Source organism: Talpa occidentalis, unplaced genomic scaffold (genome assembly GCF_014898055.3).
Source record: "Talpa occidentalis isolate TD23 unplaced genomic scaffold, MPIMG_talOcc4v2.1 talOcc4.14, whole genome shotgun sequence".
Classification (NCBI taxonomy): Eukaryota; Metazoa; Chordata; class Mammalia; order Eulipotyphla; family Talpidae; genus Talpa; species Talpa occidentalis.
In genome coordinates, this window is record NW_023601433.1 from 81,091,830 (window position 1) to 81,112,826 (window position 20,997).

General features: G+C 47.7%; 1 protein-coding gene across 2 annotated transcripts in view; it reads left to right on the top strand.

Annotated features, from left to right (window-relative positions):
* NOS1 (nitric oxide synthase 1) overlaps window positions 1-20,997 on the top strand; it is a 125,424-nt gene that overhangs the window by 68,915 nt on the left and 35,512 nt on the right. For both annotated transcript variants that reach the window (XM_037511093.2, XM_037511092.2), the window contains exons 5-11: window positions 9,864-9,992; window positions 10,332-10,477; window positions 11,661-11,823; window positions 12,565-12,656; window positions 16,056-16,197; window positions 18,459-18,598; window positions 20,358-20,532. In XM_037511093.2, the coding sequence (XP_037366990.1) occupies window positions 9,864-9,992; window positions 10,332-10,477; window positions 11,661-11,823; window positions 12,565-12,656; window positions 16,056-16,197; window positions 18,459-18,598; window positions 20,358-20,532 (987 nt within the window). The remainder of the gene's footprint in view (window positions 1-9,863; window positions 9,993-10,331; window positions 10,478-11,660; window positions 11,824-12,564; window positions 12,657-16,055; window positions 16,198-18,458; window positions 18,599-20,357; window positions 20,533-20,997) is intronic.

A 20,997-nucleotide genomic window follows, 5' to 3' on the forward strand; every position in this document is an offset into this window, starting at 1 on the left:
TTAAGTGAAAATGCTACCCTAGATAAGTGATGTGAGAAACTGCTTGTCCTTCTTCCTGTAAAACCTTAGGATCTGAATCACACCCTTCTCAGCCTCCCTCCTTACTAAGCATCCATGTCCCTTGCCAGCCTGATATCCTTTCCTAAGGGGGTAAGCGGTGGGCCGTGACCTGCTTAGGGGCAGAACATGTATTTTCAGATACTAATTAAGCATCAGGCCAATCCTTAGAGGGCACCAGGAGGGGTCTTGGCCTAGGGGAAGCAGGATCACTGCTGGGATCTTCCCCTTTTCAGCCTGTGCCCCTCTCTCCAGCCTCTTGCTGACAGGCTGTCAGGCATCAGGTAAATGACTATATTAAAATCCCCCTCCCTGCCCCACCCCTCATCAAGAGCCTGGCATTTCCACACCTCTGGGGACTTAGGGCTTCCTGGCTGCTTTCAAAATGTCAAAATTTGTTGAGAAGCTTTTCTCTACTTCCAGGTAAGTGTCAGCATCCCCCCCAGCCTGTCTGGAAAACTCCAATTATGAGGAGGTGGGCATGCTGATGGGCCATTTTCCCCAATCGTCAAAAAAGCAATGGTGGCGGGCCTCCCTGGTGGCGCGGCGGTTGAGCACTGGGTTGCGAAGCTGCCGACAGCCTCTGCAGCGCCGGTTCGATCCCCGGCTGCTCCCCGGCCACCGGAGGAGGGTCCCACATGGCGCGCAGACCTCTCCTGCCGCCCGCTGCTCCCCTCAGCAGTGTACTTCGGTCCTTCTGCCTGCTCTGCTCCCCGCTCTGGCTCTGGTGAATTCTCCCACCCTCCCGCGCTTCTGACTATACCCAGTGCATGTATAAAAACAGAACAAACAAACAAATAAATAAATAACATGCCTCTATTAAAAAAAAAAAAAAAAAAGCAATGGTGGCCAGGGCCCCTCTCACTCCATGGGCGTACACCCCAGTTGACCCGCTGGTGCTGGCTTCACTGAGAACCAAAAGGGCACTGCCAAGCCCGCTGGGCTGCATCTGCATGAAGGCAAGCCAGCAAAACCCTGCCTCTCAGCCCAAGCCTGGTTCCCCGGGAAACCTTATAAGTCAACCCTGGCTCTACAAACTGTCCATGTCGATGTCAGGGTTAAAATAACAGCGGCACTCAGAGTAATGGGGGAGGGGAGACTGGGGGAGGGCTCTGACCCTTGGGCTCACTCTCCCACAGCGCTGCTATCAGCTCAGCTCTGGGGTCAGCCCAGGCTTGGCTGCCTCCTACGGGCCACCTTGGTCAGACAACTAATTAGCGCACAATGCTCACCCTCCATTTCCTAATAGGGGCTAATAGGTTCAGCAAAGAGTTGTGGGGAGAAGGAAATGAGATAATGTATGAAATGAGAATATCAACTCTGCAATAATAGATAATATTTGTTGAGGCGCTGTCAGGCAGTGCTCACAGGCACTTAAGTTCCTAAAACCCATCCCTAGTAAAGTACTATTCTTGTCCCCATTTTACAGATGAGCAGACTGAGGCCCAGCAGTTTTAGTAGCCTGATGAAGGTCCCATGACCATTAACTGGTGACGATGGGACTTGAACCCAGTCCATGGATTCTCAGAAGCCGCTCCTAACTCTACAGAACCTGGCACAGAATACATGCTCTAAAAATGAGTGTCATCATTTTGGCTCATTAGTGCCCTGCTAGTTTGGGTAGTATGTTGTTTATTTAGGTATAGACAGCTGGCTAGTTATCCTGTTGCTAAGGTGAGGCAAACAGGGCAAGAAGTTATCCTCATTGTACAGATGACATCCTTGCTTCCCAGAAAGGGGAAGTGAGCGGCCGCAGAGTTTTGGTGACAGAGCCGCACCTCTTTCCCTTCGTGACTACATGGTCCTTGTCGATCTTTCAAATTGAGTAACGTGTCACTTATACCTCTTGGGGACTGAGCTCTAGGAATACAGAGCAGGGAAACTTTAAGGCCCAAAGTAAAATGATAGCATCCTTGAGGCTCTCGATTCCTTGCCCGGCTCTGTTCCCCATTAGTCGTTAGTTTGGGGATAATTGCCTTACCTTTCAGAGCCTCCACTTCCCCCTCTGACTTGGTGGGCATGCAATGGCCTAGACCAGGTCAAGCCCCAATAGGCATTTAGTAAATGTGACCAAAATGAAATGAAATTGAACATGGTCACTTGCCTTGAGGGAGTTCACAGCCTAGACATCATCTTCTCATCAAGTATTTGCCTTATGTTCCAGAAACTTCTATTCCAAAGACAAGCTACAGACATAGACATAGCAGTTGTCACACCATGGTATTTGGAGTTTCGTAGAATCATGCACAGCAGTCCCCACACGGTCCACCTGGTTGGCTTTGGCAGATTCCGTTGGTCCCATTCAGAGTGACAACTCAGGTTGCTTGTTGCTTATTCCGTCCCCTACCTTTGTCTCCAAGCATTTGAGAAACCTCCTGTGTTTTGAGATTAACTTATCTCTGTGGAAGGGTGTCCCAAATCCCTAGCTATACCCTGCTATTCAACTCATTTTTGTTTTAACTCAACACAACCAGTTCTCTTTTACCTTGATCCAGCTCACAGCCAGCACTAGACACACAAATTGGATTTTTCCCAGAAGTATCTTTAGTCCCCCTAGTGTTTCTCACTTGCCCAGTGTCCCCGGAGCTCCCCCAGCCCCAAGCAGAGGACAAAGGACCCTCAACAAAGATGCTTTCCAGGAATTTATACAGGACTCCCTTAGCCCCCAGTAACAGCAGAATCCCAATCTTGCAGGCATTTCTCTCCCCTCCGCCCAAGCTGTCACCTGCTCATGACCGCCAGGGCCTGTACAGGTCACTTGGCCAAGAGACCAGCCTTCCAAATCCTGTTGCCTTAGGTGGTCAGAGCCAGGATGGAGCCAGGAAGTGGGGCCTGAATTGACGGGTGTTTGGGTTTAGCCCTGCTGGAGTTTCCACATCTTTTGCCAACTGTTTGTTTTACTAGTGAGTACATTCAATGCAAGCTGTCCGACTGCTGTCCAGTGATACAATTACATTCTGGTTTGAGAAATCATGACACTGTTCTGCATGCCCATTCATTGCATCAAAACCATTCAAATTCTCTTCCCAGATAGGCCAAGTTGGGTCAGAATCATTTTTATCTCCTCACTTTGCAAATTGATATCAGTTACCAATACTTCTTTCAAACAGATTCTTAGAGGTGAGTAAAGGAACAACCCAATTCTACTTTCTAAGGGTTCTAGGATGTTTGAAAAGGTAAAAAACGGTCACAACATAATTGCAGATATGTTAAAAATACATATATTTAGTAAGTTAATGGTTCAAATAACTAAACACACAAATACACACACTACTAAGATAATTCCAGGATTTATTTTAAAATTATTCTAAAATTCCTGGTGTATTATAGATTTTGTGGTCTATGATGAGACCAAGTTTAAAGTTGTGTAATGATGCCTGTTGTATCATGAGATCATTGGGGTGCTAAGCACTAACTCATTTGGAGAAAGTATCAACAATCTAAGCGAAAGACCCCCCCCCAACTGTGGACCTAAACTATGATGGGTCTGACCATCAAGCACCCCCTTCCTTAATCGTCCTCCACACACTATAGAACACAACCATTGAATCAGGGGGAGGGAGAGTGATTTCAAGCTTCTGTGGAGTTATTATAAAGAATGAATCACATTGAAGTAATGCTCTGAATACACTACAAAGAAATTATACTCTGAGGTACTAAACACATTTGGTTAAGTGTTGTAAGTAGCAATTTTTTAATTGCCTGTATGGGTGTGTACCTGCTGGTTTGCCGATCTGTGGTCCTGGACCCTGAGCAGCCATAGCTTGTAACAGGGTTACACTCGCTGCCCTGAAGAGGCACTACCCACAAGTCAGAGCAGCGCTACCTGGAGCTGCAGAGAAGGACACAGTGCGTGGCATCTGGGCCCTTGTGCGGAGGGCCTGCTGCCTGTCTCGGCTTCAGCTCGCTGCCCTGGTTTTACAACCAGCCAAACAGTGCAGGTTGCTGCTGGCCATAATGGAGAAGCTGGTACCAGCAGTGAGAGAATAAAAAGCTACTTGCTTTGCACAGTTTTGGGCTTACCTCTTGGATCAGTTTCCTGGGGTGGGGGAGGAGACCCAGGGGACTTAAAACATGAATTTATTGTTTCAAAGCACTGGGCTCTGGAGGCTGGAAGCCTGAAACTCAGGTGTTGGCAGGGCTGGTTCCATCTTGCAGATGGCCGTCGTCATGCTCATTGGCTTCCTCCTGGTCTGCGTGTCTGTCTGCCAGTTTAGCCCATATTTATAAAGTACACCAGCCATATTGAATTAGGGCTGCCTTTATGACCTTTTAATTTAATTGCCTCGTTAAAACTCCAAATAAGGTCATTTCTGGAGGCACTAGGGTTTAGGACATCAAGACATAAATTCGGAGGACACGGTTCACCCCGTAACAGTTCTGAGATGTTCTATGCCTCCCAGGTGCCTCCCTGCCACTGCCACACTCTTGTCTTGGACTCACGTCGAGGCTCCTGGTTGTCACTGCCACATGGGTTGCGGGGGAGGTTACCTGGCCTCCCTTTCAAGATCTTCTGGATTCTGATGTCTGGTGTCTAAATTCCTGCCTTCCAAATTTCCCTCTCCCCTCCTTCCCATCACTCCCACTAAGAGGCTCTCCGTCTTCCCACTTACCAACCCTGTGGAGGCACCCCAACTTCCACTCCTCCCTTCCTGTGCTCTGCTCCTGCAGCTGTAGTTTCCATTGTCATCCTTCTTACCAGAGTGGCAGCAAGAGCCCCTCCTGGTCTCTGTGCCTCCATCCTCTCCCTCTTGCAGTCCTTGCAGTCACCTACGTCTTCAAACTGGGCTCCGATGAGGTCACCCCCTCAGACAGCTTCAGGGGTTCTCCATTCCCTACTAAATCAAGAGCAAAGCCTTTGGCTTAGCATTTAAGAGACTCTACAAAGTTAAAATGCATTTAGACCTTTTATTAGTCAGCGTGGGCTGCTCTAACAAGACACCATCCACTCAGTGGCTTAAACAACTCCAAGAGAAGTTATTTCTCACAGTTCTGAAGGCTGGAATTCCCAGATCAGGGTACCAGAAGGGTCGGCTTCTAGTGAAGGCTCTCTGGCTTACATGCAGCTGCCTTCTTGCTGTCCTCACATGTCCTTGGCACACATGCAGACAGAGAGAGACTGTTCCTCTTCTTACAAAGCTGCTAATCTGTCACACAACGGCTCCATCTTGATGGACTCATTCAACCTGGATGACTCCCTAAAACCTGTCTCCAGATAAGGCACGTTAGGTGTTAGGGCTTCAGCATATGAATTCAGGAGGGACACAGTTCAGTCCGTAACAAATCTAAAATGTTGGTTGAACATGTACTATGTGCTGGATGCTGGTCTAGAGGTTGGAGATAGAGCAAAGTGAACAATGAGTAGGCAGAGAACTATGTCTGTGTCTAGCTACCCAGAGAGACATATAAATCTATATCTGTAAGATTGTGGAGTTGTGGGTGTATACAGTCACATACAAATCCACGCCCATGCTCACAATAATTGCAGAGTGGTAAGTGCTATGAGGAAAAACAAAGCATAATAAAGGTGGTAAGGACAGCAGAGAGTAACGGGCCAGTAGCTATGTTGAAGAATGATCTAGGAAGATCTCTAATGCAGTGATGTTTAAGCAGATGAAAACATAAGTAAAATAACATAGTTTAACCACTGGAATTCAGCCCTTTAGATCAGGAGTTTGCAAACTTTCTCTGTAAAGGAACTATTTTTGATTTTATTGTCATCTCCATCACAATACTCTGCCGTTGTCCTACGAAGCAACCAGAGCCAAAACAGCAACAAATGAGTGTGGCTGTGTTCCAATAAAACTTTATTTGTGGACACTGGCATTTGAACTTCATATAACTTGCCTGTGTCACGAAACATTATTCTTCTTTGGACATTTTTTATTCCACAAACTAAAAATGGAAAAGCCATTCTTAGCTCGCGGGCTGTACAAAAACAGGTGGCAGACCAGATTCGGCCATGGGCCACGGTTTGCAGACTCCTGCTTCAGAGCACACAGCTGTAAGATGCGTCTCCCATTGTGGGAGGAGGATGAGGGCCACTGCAGGCACACAAGCCGCTGGCATACAGTAGGGGCTCAATTTGTATTTGCTGAAGGAGACCAAGAAGGAAGGGAGGAGAGGCAGAAGGAATCGGTGTGTCAGGTGTGCACAAAGTTCAATTCCTGGCTGGGACTCCCAAGCTGACAAGACCTGGCTGTGTCCTCTTGCTCTGCAGGGTCATTTCCTTCCACTTCCTCAGGCCCTCTGCAGGCTCCAGAAGCAAAGAGGTGTTGACATAGCCTTTGAAATTCAGAGCTACCTTTGCAAATTTTGGAGCAGGCTTTCTAGACAGCCCTTCCCGCAGAACCCAGGGAGAGCTTGTCAGTACCTGAAAAGCTCTCATTGTCCACCACCCACCCCAGACAAATCCAGGAAAGGATACTTGTAGCCCCAGCCCAAAGCCCACTTGTGCCCTTTCACCGGTTTAATAGCTCCTAAGTGCCACTAATCTGCATGTTTAGCTAGGCCCTGCTTAGAAAAGTCATTTGCATCCCCCATACAGCGCCCCTGACTGCTATATTAATCTCCCCATTTGTCCCCCCCTGAGTCATCTAATATTACTGCTGGTTAATTAAAACATCAAAACCCAAGTACAACAGCCCTACCAGAGGCCTCCTAATGCCTGGTTTCAAGTGTGCAGCCTCATGCAGCCCAGGATGGAGAGGGGTACGGTGCACACTCCCCAGTTCCTTGACACATAATCACCAGCCCTCACACATCTGGAACCTCAACAGATGCCTCCCTCATTAGCCGCTTCTCTTGCTCCCTCCTCTCCCTGCCAATCAAGGCCACGAGCTGCCCTCCCACTGACCACACCTCACACCTCTCCTTCCTGCTTCTCTACACTCCTACTCTTCTGTTCCCCCTATGCATCCACCCCACGCCAACACCCCTCTGGGATTCCAGCTGCAACTCAGCCTCCAGAGTGTTAATGTGGATGGTTGAGGAAAGTTTCTAAGCTGCTGAGTGACACCCTTCCCCCCATAATTAGGGAGGACAATGGGTGTGATCTCCTCCTAGACAAGGTGAGATTTTTTTTTTTTTCTTATTGGCATGATCCGAGGAATTTGTCTCAGCAAAGCCTGCCCAAATGTCCCTTCCACCATCTGCAGGTGTGCTGTGCTGGAAGAGGCAGCAGTGGAGACCTTGGGGTCCTCAAGAAGGGTTTGGGATGTCTGAGCAGGTCTCCAGGGTAGTGGGCTATTTGTACGTGGCTTCCCAGAGTTGTAAGTGACTTAATGTCTAGCAGGACAGAAAGTGCACGTGTGGGATGAAGGGAAGACTTCATCCAAGTCCTTCTCCTGGTGCCCAGAATAGTTACTGCGCCATAATAATACTCACAGGCTGTACTTGCACTGCTAGCATTACAAGTTGTACTAGGAGTAGCAGAATCACACCACCATAGCAGTAAGTACCGGCTGACACTCAGGAGGATCGCAGTCATCTAGTGAGAGTGGATGGCTTGGGCAGGGCGCTGGCCAGCAGGCAGGGAGAAAGGGTAGACAAGTTCTAGAGATCTTTAGAAGGCTAAAATGAAAGGGAATGGAGGGGGTGAAGGGATGTGGTGGCTAGAGAGGATGATGCCCGGGACAGTTCCCATCTGTGACTTGCGAAGGGGCATGGCTGGTGGCGCCCAGCACAGAGGTGACGACATCTGACCAGTACAGGAGGCGTGGAACGTCACGAGTCTAGTGCCTTCCATTTCTTCTCTGCTATTGTTCCCTCGTCTTGAACTGCCTTTAATAGTGGGGTGGGTTAGTGGGGTACTCTTCGCCTGCCTCCTGTTTCCCAAACTCTACCATGGTGGCCCAGGTGCTTTAGCACAGGGCTCCTACTGCACTGACAGGAAAGGTGGCTGTGATGTGCCTCTTGCCATTGAACATTTGCACAAGCAGTTCCCACAGACCCTGCTCTGCTACCTTTGCCTGGTTAATATCTACTTATCCTTCAGATCTTAACTTAGAAGTCAAATGCTCTGGATTAAATGCCTCTTCTGTCTGCTAGTCCCCCATATGCTGCCAACCTCCCACATTACGGCACCTGCCACTCTCAATGATGGTTGATTCAATTGTCAGCACCCCCACTGGACTGTGAACTCCAGGAGGGCAGAGATTACATCTGTCTCGTTTGTCACAGTATCCTTTGCCCGGCAGACAGGAGATACTCAATAAACAAATGTGGTTTTCAGCACTAGTCCTTCAGAGTTCTCTGTGATTGGTGTCCTGGACTTAGCCCATTTAATCATAATTCCCAGTTCTCTCACCTGAACACATCCAAGCTGATGAGATATGTCCCCTGCCTCTGTCCTGACCCCCACTTATATACCCCAGCCACATTGTCCTCCTTACTAGCTCTTTGGTTTTTTTGTTTGTTTGTTTTTTCAAAGATTTATTTATTTATACATGCACTGGGTACAGTCAGAGTGCGGGAGGGTGAGAGAATTCACCAGAGCCAGAGCGGGGAGCAGAACAGGCAGAGAGACGAAGTACACTGCTGAGGGGAGCAGCGGGCTCGGCAGGAGAGGTCTGTGTGCCATGTGGGACCCTTGCCGGTGGCCAGGGATCAAACCGGCACTGCAGAAGCTGCGGGCAGCTTCACGACCCAGCGCTCAACCGCTGCGCCACCAGGGAGGCCCCTTACTGGCTCTTCAAACAAGCTCATCCCTACCTCCGGGCCTTTGCACTTGCCTTTTCCCCCTCCACTTAGTTACCATCACCTCCTCTGTTGTATAGTCTAATCATCACCTGAAATTCTATCATTATATATTCATTTACTTACTATTTATCTCCACTTCTCCCTCAACAATGCTCCAGAGGGCAAGGATCATGTCTGTCTTGTTCACTATAGTGTCTCCAGGACCTAGTACATAATAGATGCTCAGTAAATATTACTGGACCACTGCCCATTGCTCTACTCTTTGGCATGAGCATGACTAACACTTTTTTCTCCCTCCCTTGCTGAGCTACCATGTCAGAGTGTGCCCACTGCATCTTCCTTAGAGTTGCTGAATGACTAATGCTTTTTTGATGCACAAACACCCCTCTACCCAGCCAGGTGGACAGTTGCTCAGAAACACCCAAGACAGTGTGATCCTTACCTTGAGGTCTCAATGAATGGGTCAACATTGGTCAGGCCAGTACTTATACTCCCACACCTACTGGGTGATTTGTTTACAGAGGTGAAGACAAATGGGGGGCTCAAGGTATTTAAACGAGAGGGGATGGTGAGTGCAAAGGCCCTGAGGCAGAAACAAACTTGGCATTTTTGAGAGGCAGAAACCTGAAATTTGGGGAGACCATTCTATGCTTCAAGTCTTTCTAATTTAAACCTTTCTGTTTTCCCAGCTCTTCCCAGAGGTTGTGAGTTTGGGCTCACAGGAAGGCCTAGAAATCCAAGAAACTTGACCCAGGCTGATAGTGTCCTCTCAGTCATACATTCATTCAGCAAACATTCATTGAGTCCCTACTATGCCATGCCCTGTGCTGGATAATGGAGACACCTTTGAGTTCCTGACCCCTTACCCCAGAGAATAGATCCCAAAATGTTCTTCAATGGCACCTCTTTCTGTATAGTGGCAAGATCAGGTTCCCTACTACTTCATGCATATCAGTGTCAGAGAGCCATATCTATTTCTCTGTGCAGACAGATGGTGATTCAGGGCAGATTCCAAGGGGAGCAGCACCTCTTCCCATCCCAGAGGAGACAATTTTCCAGCACTCTCAAGAGTCAGCCTAATGTACCATTTCCATTCTCTCCTCCAGCCCCCTGCCTCGGGAAAACAGTCCCCCACAAAGAATGGCAGTCCCTCCAAGTGCCCCCGCTTTCTCAAGGTCAAGAACTGGGAGACAGATGTGGTTCTCACCGACACCCTCCACCTTAAGAGTACGTTGGTGAGTATCCAAGTGGAGTGTAGACCAAGACCACTTGACCTCAGCACTAGCCACATTTGGGGCCTGAAATCTTTGTCTGAGGACCACCCTGTGCTTTGAGGGATATTTTATATCACAGAGCCAGGCAAATGCTTTCATAGTCTTACACTTCTGCAGAGCATCCCTTACCTTGGCTGTTAACCACATCCAACTATTATTTGAAGCTGGTACTTGAGAAACTCCCTTTGGGAATTAAAGGCCAGGTAAACTCCATCATCAATATCAGCTCTAGTCCTACAACTCAACTCATGCCACACTTGGGCATAACCAAGCAATAACCCAAATTTCTTTTCCTTCCAGGAATCAGGATGCACTGAGCACATCTGCATGGGCTCCATCATGCTTCCTTCCCAGCAAGTACGAAGACCTGAAGACGTCCGCACAAAAGAACAACTCTTCCCTCTCGCCAAGGAGTTTATTGATCAGTACTACTCATCAATTAAAAGGCAAGTATATGTCAATTCTGGGAAGCCCAGGGTGAGTTATCAAGGAAGTTCCAACTTTGCAGACAGTTGTACCAAGGCCTGAGGATAAGGCCTCTGCCCAGTATATGCAGAGGTCAAAAACCGGGACCCAAGGGCCAAATCTATCCCTTGGATATGCTTTTTTTTTTTTTTTTGGCCTGAAAATGTTGCTTAAATATAAAACATTTCAAATAATTCCACACTTAGGTCCATACCCTTAAGAAACTCTCTACCTGTTCACAAGAAGATATGTGTGAAAATCCTCACTGAATATTGAATAATAGAGGGGAAAAATAGCCAATTGGAAATCACCTCAACTCCATTGACAGAAGAATGTGTAAAAATACATTGTGTTATTTTCCTAATGGAAGACTATACAACTGTGAAAAATGAATGGGCTAGATTTCTACATGCTCCTGGGAAAAAATCTGACAGATAATTTTGATCAAAAGAAAGAATAAGTTGTAGAAGGATGCCATTTATATAAACTTTGCCATTTATATAAACCTTATATAATACTGTATATGAATTAGGGACACAACACACACACACACACACACACACACACACACACATGGCAAAAAATACAAACAAAAATCTGGTAAATGCCATATTGAAAATAGAAGTCCCTTCTGAGGAGAAAAGGGACTACGATGGAGAAGTAGTCCCCAAGGAACTATATTGTTTCATTTGCTTATGTATTATTTCTTAGGCTTAGGGGCTTGTTATATTATTCTCTATACCTCTTAGTAAGCCTGAAATTTTTCATAATAATTTTAACTTTCTAAAATTGAATTCATTGCCAACATTTAAAAATTAGAAGAGTTTCCTTCAAATGTTATATTTCCAGTTTATCGTGAAAGAATCACTGACAGCACTAAGCCCCCATTCCTGTAGGATAGCTACTGGCTGGAACAGAATGCTGCTTCCCCTCAGCACCAGGCATGAGCTGGCCTGTTAGCCACAGTCCCCACCCAGCCAGTTTGATTACATGTGCCCTGGTGGTTGGCAATCAAGTTTGCAGTCTATCCTTTCTGTTTCAACTATTGTGTCCAGTGTGCTCAGAGTTTCTGTGCTTCTGGCCACCTGTAACATCTCATACCTTCCACCAGCCTCTAATTCAGGAGAGAAGGTGAAGCTCTGATCTTTTTCTCTTCTCACTCAGATTTGGCTCCAAAGCCCACATGGAAAGACTGGAAGAGGTGAACAAAGAGATCGAAACCAACAGCACCTATCAGCTCAAGGACACAGAGCTCATCTATGGGGCCAAGCACGCCTGGCGGAATGCCTCCCGCTGCGTCGGCAGGATCCAGTGGTCTAAGCTCCAGGTAGGCCATGAGGCTGAGATGCCTTGAAGAGCCCTTTGGTGGGAGTTAGGGGGAGAAAGGGTGCATGGAACTTTAAAAACTTTTTAAAAACCAAGGGGTACCTGATAACCATGGTGACCTATCAGGTGGTATTGTGTGGTTCCAAATTTTTGGATCATGGTCGAATCCAGCCTATAACCATGTTTTATCATGCCAACCACCAACACAGTGTGTTTTAGAAATGAACTTATATGTCTCTTGGTAGGGCTGGTACATTCCAGTTTACCACAACCCCCACCACTCCCTTTTGTCTTACATTCACTCTATTTGCTGTTTTTATTATCTGCCTACTCCCTGAAAGCATTAGATTCTATGTTCCCTGGTGTGATTTTTCTCTCTGGGCAGCAGTTTCAAGGTGGAAGCAGATTTGTTATCAAACTGAAAGAGAGTAGGGTTGTTTGTTTTGTTTTTAAATCCCAGGCCCTCTGGTAACCTAATAGAAAATACATTCAGCCCCTTAAAAATTCCTTCCTTTACTGACCGTTCATGTCCCACATTCACTTACCCTCTACTTTTGGGAGATTTTTCCTCATTTTATCGACTGTGGTTATCAGAATAGAAAACCCAACGGAAGGCTCAGCGACAAAGTGTTCACTGCCCCAAGGGGGCAGTGGCTGGAGCGGGCTGTGGGCTCCCCTCCAAAGGGCAGGATGCACTGGGGTGCTGAGGGGGGAGGAGGAAGCATGCTGGCCACTTTTTCAGGTGTTCGATGCCCGTGACTGCACCACGGCTCATGGGATGTTCAACTACATCTGCAACCACATCAAGTACGCCACCAACAAAGGGAACCTCAGGTGAGTTCTGTGGGGAGGGGGTTCTGCTGTCCCAACCGTGCTGACTTTAGGTCTGGAGTTGGCTCACCTACCAGGGAAACAACCCCTCCCCCTCAGGAAGGTGCGCCCCCCCACCCACCCCTGCCTCCAGAGGTGGCCTGGCTTCTTGTTCCTCCACCATGTGCCCGCACTGGGAGAAACAGACTCCCATGTGGTTTGCAAAACAACAGCAACCAAAATCACTTCCACCTCTTCACTACCATCCAGAGAGGGGCGGAAAGGGGTGTTTCAGGCTCCCCAGAATGGGAAAATCACCTTGTCAGTGTCCACCTGATTTGACCTGCTCCTATTGTGTTGCATGGAGCCACCCCAAAATCTCCCTCAGTTTAAAGGGCAATGTCTCCTCCCACCGCTATGGAGACTGCTCCTTCAGATGCCACCAAGCCTAGCCACACCTCAGACTCCTTTGCCCTGGATGAAGAACAAAACCACAGGGAGCAGGACACCACCAAAAGCTCCCATGTGGGCTCTGTGGTTTCTGTACTGGCAAGGAGAAGCTGGGAGGGGAGCAGCTGGGACCCGAAGACAGAAGTGACACTTGTTAATCCCACTCACTCAGTCCTGGCCAGGCATCTGTTCCCAGCTGCTGAGGACCAGCCCCATCTTGGGGCTGCATGGGGCCACTGCAGGGATATTCCCACAAGCCCCCAGGCTGCATTGAGCTCCTCAAAGTGGCTTGTTCGCACTAAGCCTGAGTTTTCGTGCTTGCATTCCCTCCTTAAGGAGAAAGTGGTGTTTGCCAGCTAAGCCTCCCAGTAGGAAGAGGGCCTGTAATCCAGGGCCTGCTAGGAAAGGTGGTATTTTGAGTCTTCTTGTAAAAGACCTCACCCCTCAGAGAACATCTTACAATGTTCCTACAAGTTCCTGCGTGTCCTAAGCTTTAGTTGGAGGAGGGCCTGCTCAAAGCCTTTGCCCTCCAGAGCACGGGGGCCATGCTGGTGCTTTTCAAATGATGCTATGTCAATAGCAGGGAGTGTCACCAATGGCCAGGCAGTGCACCTCCACATTTTCTAGGGGGAGAATGTCTGCATGAGATTGTATATTAAAAATTTATTCAATTCTTATCTTTACGAGTTTTAAACCACATGTCTGGAACTGATGAGAAGGCTATAAAAGAACATAAAGCATGCATAGAAATATTCCAAATATGAGAGGAAGTCTGGCTGGGGAGAAGGGAGGGGAAAGAGATGGCATTTAAACAGGGCAGGGCGTCCGAGTCGCCGACACAGAGATTATGCTGAGGAGATGTAAATGGCATCTATTTCTTATGTTGGTCTCGGTGTAGGCACACACGGTAAGCACCCACCCACTGTGTGTGATTCTGGTGTTTCTAAACCTTTTTAAACACACACACACACACACACACACACACACACACGCACCCCACCGCCCCCCCCCCATCAGGTGCTCAAACAAAGGAACACCAATGTTTCTTTGCTGAAGGGAAAAGTGACAGTTTGCCTCACTCTGTTCACCTTGATCCAAGATATTTAAAAACATCTTTGATCCTCTGTGACATCTGCCTTTGGCCTGGGCTCTAGACTCACTCACAAGTGCCACACACCACCCCTGAATATTAAATATTGTCTTTTACAGACAGACCTAAATGTGCTAACAAAGAAGGTGGCCCCGGCATTAGATGAGACAGGGGATACTGTGTGGAGAAAGTGAATTGGAGCCAGACCTGGACTTTGGGTGCCTGACAGCAGGGCAGGATTCTAGACATGGGGGTGGGGAACAGCAGGAGCAAAGATACAGGGGCGCGCGTGCGTGCGTGCGTGCGTGCGTGCGGCGCCCCAGGCTGACTCAGCCAGGCCGGTGTTGTCTGTTGCCTGGGGTTTGATGCCCTGATGAGACCCATGACTCCAGGTGGCAGGAGATCCTGGCCCCACATAGTGTTGAATTACATGGTGAAAAAGTTTTTTTCCTCTCAGTTTTTGAACTCATCCTTCTGCTGATGCCCAAGAGAAAGCCTAGGTTTGGTGCTAAGATGTCCTTAACTCCTCTCTATACTTGCTAATCTCCCTTTTAATAAGGAGCGAGCAGGACTCTTTCTACAATATAATAGCAGCTGCTTGTTTGGGTAGGCGAGCCCAGTGGCAACCTGTCTGTCAGAGTAAGGCAATGTGGGCACAAATGGAAATGGGTTTCTTTTGAGGCTGGCTCTAGACTTTGGTGTGGGACGGGGTGGGCACACCGGGCAAGAAAGAATGCTGGCGGTAGGAAAGAGGCTGGAACCTGGAATCTGTGGGTCATTCTTAAAGGGAACTGGAGTCCGAGGCTCTTTCCCGGGAGGTGCCTGTTTCATCAGAAGTGCCTGGAAAACTGGCCCAAGAGGACATGGTTCAAAGCCTTCAGGTAGAAGGTTACTCAAGCTATTAAACATAGATCTACCACGTGATCCAGTGACCCCTCTCCTAGATACCTATCCAGAGAATACAACAGCACCCCCTGAAAGGGAGGTGGGTGTGCCTGTGTTCACCGTGGTGCTGTTCAATGGCCAAGTGATGGAAGCAACCTCAGTGCCCGCCGATAGATGAGGAGCTCAAGAAGACGTGGTACATTGCGCAATGGAATACTACTCGGCTATTTAAAAAAAAAAAAAAAAAAGATGAAATTTTGCCATTTACAACAAATTGGAGGGCATGATGCTAAGTGAAATATATCAGAAGAGAAAAGACCAAAGCCGAATGACGTCACGCATATGTGGGATATAAAGAGGAAACAAAGGAACAGATGAAACTAAACCAAAATAAACCCTAGAAATCTGCCTGTAGGACTGAAGCTCCTGGAAGGCAGATGGGGAGGGGCGCAAGGAAGGGAGGAGCCCGCTGGACTCTGGTGGAAGGTTATGGGGACTTTGGTGGTGGTCGTGGTGTGGTAGCATTCGTCTGAGGAGGTGCGAACCTAGTCCCCTAGATCATACACAGTGTTGACAACCAATGTTACCTCAATTTAAAAAATACAATTAAAAAATAAATAAAAATTTTAAAATACATACCTGCATTGAGGGCCTTCCCAGTGGCCTAGGGGTTAAGTCTCAGCGCTATCACCGGTGTGGCCTGAGTTCAGTCCCCAGCCAGGGAGCTGACCCACATTTGGCACAGCAGACCTCTCCTGACTTGCCCGCTGCTGCTCCCCTCAGCAGCGTATTTCAGTCTGTCTGTTCTGCTCCCCATTCTGTCTCTGGTGAATCCTCACACACACACACACATCCACCACCCCAAACATCTGGGGACCTTAGCACAAATGTCATCTGCCTAAGCTTCACACAGCGGCTGGCCTGGGCAGTGCCTTTTGCAGTGTGGCCCCACAGTGCCAGCCCGGCCCTGACCCCTGCTGTCCCCTCGCTCCCCGCAGGTCAGCCATCACCATATTTCCCCAGAGGACCGATGGCAAGCATGACTTCCGCGTCTGGAACTCCCAGCTCATCCGCTATGCCGGCTACAAGCAGCCGGACAGTTCCATCCTGGGAGACCCAGCCAGTGTGGAGTTCACAGAGGTGCGTGCCCCCACCACCCCACCTGGACTCTCCACCCCCCTCCCGTCTTTATCCACAGACTTTTCTCATTTACTGTTTTCATCATAAAGCCGGCTGCTAGTGGGGTGCAGGGTAACCATCTCCAGACCCCTGGCCCATTCGGTTACCTGCCACCCCCACCGCCACCCACATACCACTGGTTCTTGGACAACTGGTCATTTGATCATATTCATGCCATTACCTCACTGGAACTTTATCAGTTTGTCCCATTTCACAGACTGGCAGACTGAGTCTCCTCGAGGCTAAATGAGTTGTTCACAGCTATTAAATGAGCATAAGGAAAGTTAGATGCACAGTCCAAATCTCCTGCCTCCCACCAGGAGGAAAGGAGCTGACATATGGAAGCGTGTCTGGCACCCACTTTTTCTGAGTTGGGTAATATGTCAGACTCCTATCACTCATTCATCCATTTGTTTATACAACAGCCCTACCCACTCCACCCCTCGCTGGGTGGGCTTGACTCCATGGTGTCAGCACCACCAAACTGCTGGCAGCCCAAATCCATTCCGAAAAGCTGCTAGACACAAGAATCCACCTTCTCCCTATCCTGGACTCCCTCCAGCTGGTGATGTGGCAACGTTGCCCAGGCAAGGCTTGTCGCTTACAGCGACCTTGCCCATAGAAGACACCAGAGCAGACCTCAGGCACCGTGATCTCAAGCACACAGGCCTGGCACCCTTTATTTATTACCCACTCATCTCAGTTGAAGTTCATCTTTGTCCTTTCCTCCAGCTCCCCCCTTACCTCCCAAGACAGAATTGGCTGGCCCGGCTGCTCCTCTTCTTCCAGCTCTGATTTCATTTGCATGTGGCTTTCCTTCTTAAAATGCTATTATCCTGAGGAGGGGGCTGTCACCAGGGCAACCAGGAGCCGCACCTGTGTGGGGGTAGACTCAGCCAAGTCTCTGCTCCACTTGGCTGAGCGCTAACTGTATACTTGGCTGACCTTGTCCTCGGGGCTCCCAGAACATGTACCCATGATTCTTCTCTCTTTCTGTCTCTAGAACAGGTTCATGACAGAACACATTCTCCTAAGTCCTTGATTTCACACTTCCTCTTTCTGCCAACACCACAGAAAGAATCACCCCAAACACAACCACGCAGCAGGTTCTCATGAACCCCTCATCCTGTGCTGTCTACCTGGCAGCTGTGCTAGGCTATGGGGCACTTGAAATGTGGGGAGCCCAAACTGAGCCATGCCTCGGATATAAAGCACACACCACATCTTGTAGACTGAGCACCAAAAAGAGAGCGGAAATTAATATCTCATTAATAATTTTTATCTTGATTACCTATTGAAATAATAATACTGACAATAGTATTTGGCTAATCTGTTATATTTATTAGGAATGCATTTATTGGGTTAATAAGTACATTTTATTTATGTTTATTTATGTTAAATATCTTTTAATAGTAATAATTTGTTTAATGATTATTAATAAATTAGTGGTGATGTTTAATCATTTTAATCACATGTTATATATTTGATGTATTTATTGGCTTAATAAATATATCACATATTTAAATGTAATGTCAAATATGTTATTAAAATATGTCAATATTAATACCTTATTTAATAGTATTAACATTAATATAATTAATATATTGCAATTTAATTAATACTTATTTAATAATTAAATATAATTGAAGTTAAAATATGTATAAATTAAAAGGAATATATTATTTAAATTATTTTCACCTGTTTTTGGGGGGTGGGTTTTTTTAACTTTTTAAAAACTTTACTTTTTTACTGTTTAAAATGTGTCTATTAGAGAGTTTTAATTACTATTTGGCTTGCATTATATTTTGACTGGACAGCTACTTTAACCAGTGCATTGGATAACTCTACCCTTACCAAATTGGTAGATTAGCTTTGTATCTCAAAGCAGCAGTGCACACAATTAGGGGCCAGCACCCTCCGTGTACCCCACCCTGTGCCAGGCCCTGTGCATAGAGCATGGCAGCTACAAACCAGGCCCAGCCCTGGCCCTCTGGATTCCCACTGGGGCTGGAACTACAGCTTTGCCCTCTGTCCGGTGGGACCACAAGAGATTATGCTACCTACGCAGCGACGCCCAGGAGCACCTATGAAAGAGGTGACATTGTCCAGAACCCCTGGAGGAAGGGGCTGCTGGTGGGCTTGCCTCTAAATCTCTGTTCCATTGCTGTCATGTTGGGAGAATTGGGGGCACAGTGGTCTGATCTGGCGGCGTTTGGTTGCAGATCTGTATGCAGCAGGGCTGGAAACCCCCGAGAGGCCGCTTTGATGTCCTGCCACTCCTGCTCCAGGCCAATGGCAATGACCCTGAGCTCTTCCAGATTCCTCCAGAGCTGGTGTTGGAAGTGCCCATCAGACACCCCAAGTAAGAAGGGCTGGTACGGGGTGGGTGCAGGCTGGTGGATTTACCCAGTGCCCCTCTGCCTATCCCCATGCCTCTCAGCTCCATCTCCAGCTCAGACAAAGGCTGGAAGGGGTTTTGGTTCCTGTCCCCACAGTGGGATCTGAGCAGAGTAGAAAACCCAAGATTTGGTAAGTCCTGTTTCATATGAACCTTAATCTCTCTGCTCACCCCATTCCTAAGCAACCAACCAAAATTTGCTCTTATTCCTGCCCTACAGGCTGCAGGAACAAGAATCACCTTCTGTCTTGTTCCTTCAAATGGAGGGAGCTGTTTTAGCTCTACATGGGGCTGTGTGTGTCAAGTCTATAAGAAACATAGAGCTATTGGATTGTGGGAAAAGTCATAATGCATTTTTCCTTGAAAAACTATGCCATAACTTTTCCGATAACCCAATAGAAAGGAGCTTCGAGGACTGGAGCCAGAGGTACCAGCAGAACCTGCACTTTGAGAGTGAAGGAAGGCCACAGTGAAGGCCAGTGAGACTGGCCTCAGGAGCAAAATTGGGAGAAAACCCAATAATTAAAATATATAATATTTGAATGCAGCTTATTAAAAAAAAAATCAAGAATTTTTCTTTTAATTTGAGATGCCCAATATGTCAAAATTTTAAATTAAAACAGGATCCAGGTTAAGGCGAGGCCAGGAAGGTGAGTCATGCGTGCGCAGCATGAAATCCTGTCTTTATTTAAAGTTCTAGCATTTTGCTTAATATAGATTTTTTTTTGCATTCATTTTGAATTTTTTTAAAACATTGCCTTTATTTTAAATTTTGAATATTGCATGTTTAAATAATAGTATTGATTCCTGGGTTTGTTGGTGCCCCCTTAAATTTTTTACCCAAGGCTAGTAGTGCCTTACTAACCTCACCCTAGCCCCTGCCCTGGTGAGAGAACAAATACCCCGAGGCTCTGACCCTGTGTATGAGCTGGGAACTTGCCCAGTCTCCCTGAAGAATTCATTCATCCATTGGCCCATTCAGCAGGGTTCATTGTTCCCACTCCCAGCCCTGCAAGGCACTGTGCTAGCTCTGGGGGCTGACTTGGTCCCTGTCTCCATGGTACTTTCCATCTCAAGGAGAAAACTTTACACATCCAATTACCATAATAACCACTCACTTCCAACAAAGAAATTATCGCACAAGCAAATTATATGGTCTGCTAAAGGCATGGAGTCTCCTGACCCAACCCAGACTGGGGGACACCGGGGAAGGCTTCCCAGAGTAAAGAACATTTTAGCTGAGAATTAAAGTATGGGTAAGAGCTGGGCAGGCTCCGAAGGAAGGGAGGGGGTCTCTGGAGGTAGGACCTGCCCATACGAAGGCTCTGGGATAGGAAGGAACTCAGTGGACTCACTTTTCTCCAGGAGTCCTTGCAGCATGGGGTTGAAAGATAAAAAAAAATAAAATTGTAATTTTATAAAACTTAAAAAATAAATTAAAAAAAACAAACAGAAAGATAAACAGCTGCCCAAGGCGTGGTTCCCAGGCCCTGGCGGCCATCCAAATGACCTGGGAAGTGTGTTAGAATGCATATTCTCAGGTCCCAGCTGGGGAACTTGATTCCACAGCTCTGTAGCTGACTCCAGGAGTCAGGTCCTGACGTAGGTGATCCCATCGGTTGCTGGCCCAGGAGTTGCAGCACCCCCAGACTGGGGCTATCCCACCCAGTGTCGCCTGTGAGATTCCTGTCCATGGGAAGCTGAGCTGTGTTGGTCTCCACAGGTTTGAGTGGTTCAAGGACCTGGGGCTGAAGTGGTATGGCCTCCCTGCTGTGTCCAACATGCTCCTGGAGATCGGCGGCCTAGAGTTCAGTGCCTGTCCCTTCAGCGGATGGTACATGGGCACAGAGATCGGCGTCCGAGACTACTGTGACAACTCGAGATACAACATCCTGGAGGTGAGGTCCCTCCCTGCTCACACAACCACGAAGCTCAAAGCAGAGGGGATGGATGCTGAACTCTAAAGGAAACCAGTGGAGTTAGTACAGAACCTGTCATCCCGGAGAAGCTCCTGGCAATTTCAGAGGCATCCTTGGCATAAGCAGTGCAGGTGCTCTGTGCCAGGCACTGTCCAAAGCACTTTTTGTATATTACATGCTCACTGAGTCCTCACCATAACCTCTGGGTATGATGAGGAAACTGAGTTCTTTTGGAGGGGTAATCAACTAGAGGCCGCGCAGCTAGAGAGAGGCAGGGCTGGAAAGCAACCAGTCTGATTTTATGGTTGAAAAAGGAAAATTCAGTTGTCTCCCCGTGGTGTCCCCTTTATTTTGACACAGAACACACACAGATACTGGACTTCTCACACTTCCGGTCACCAAATGTGTGTGGGGTTTCCCCCACGCCAGGCAATTCCATGACAT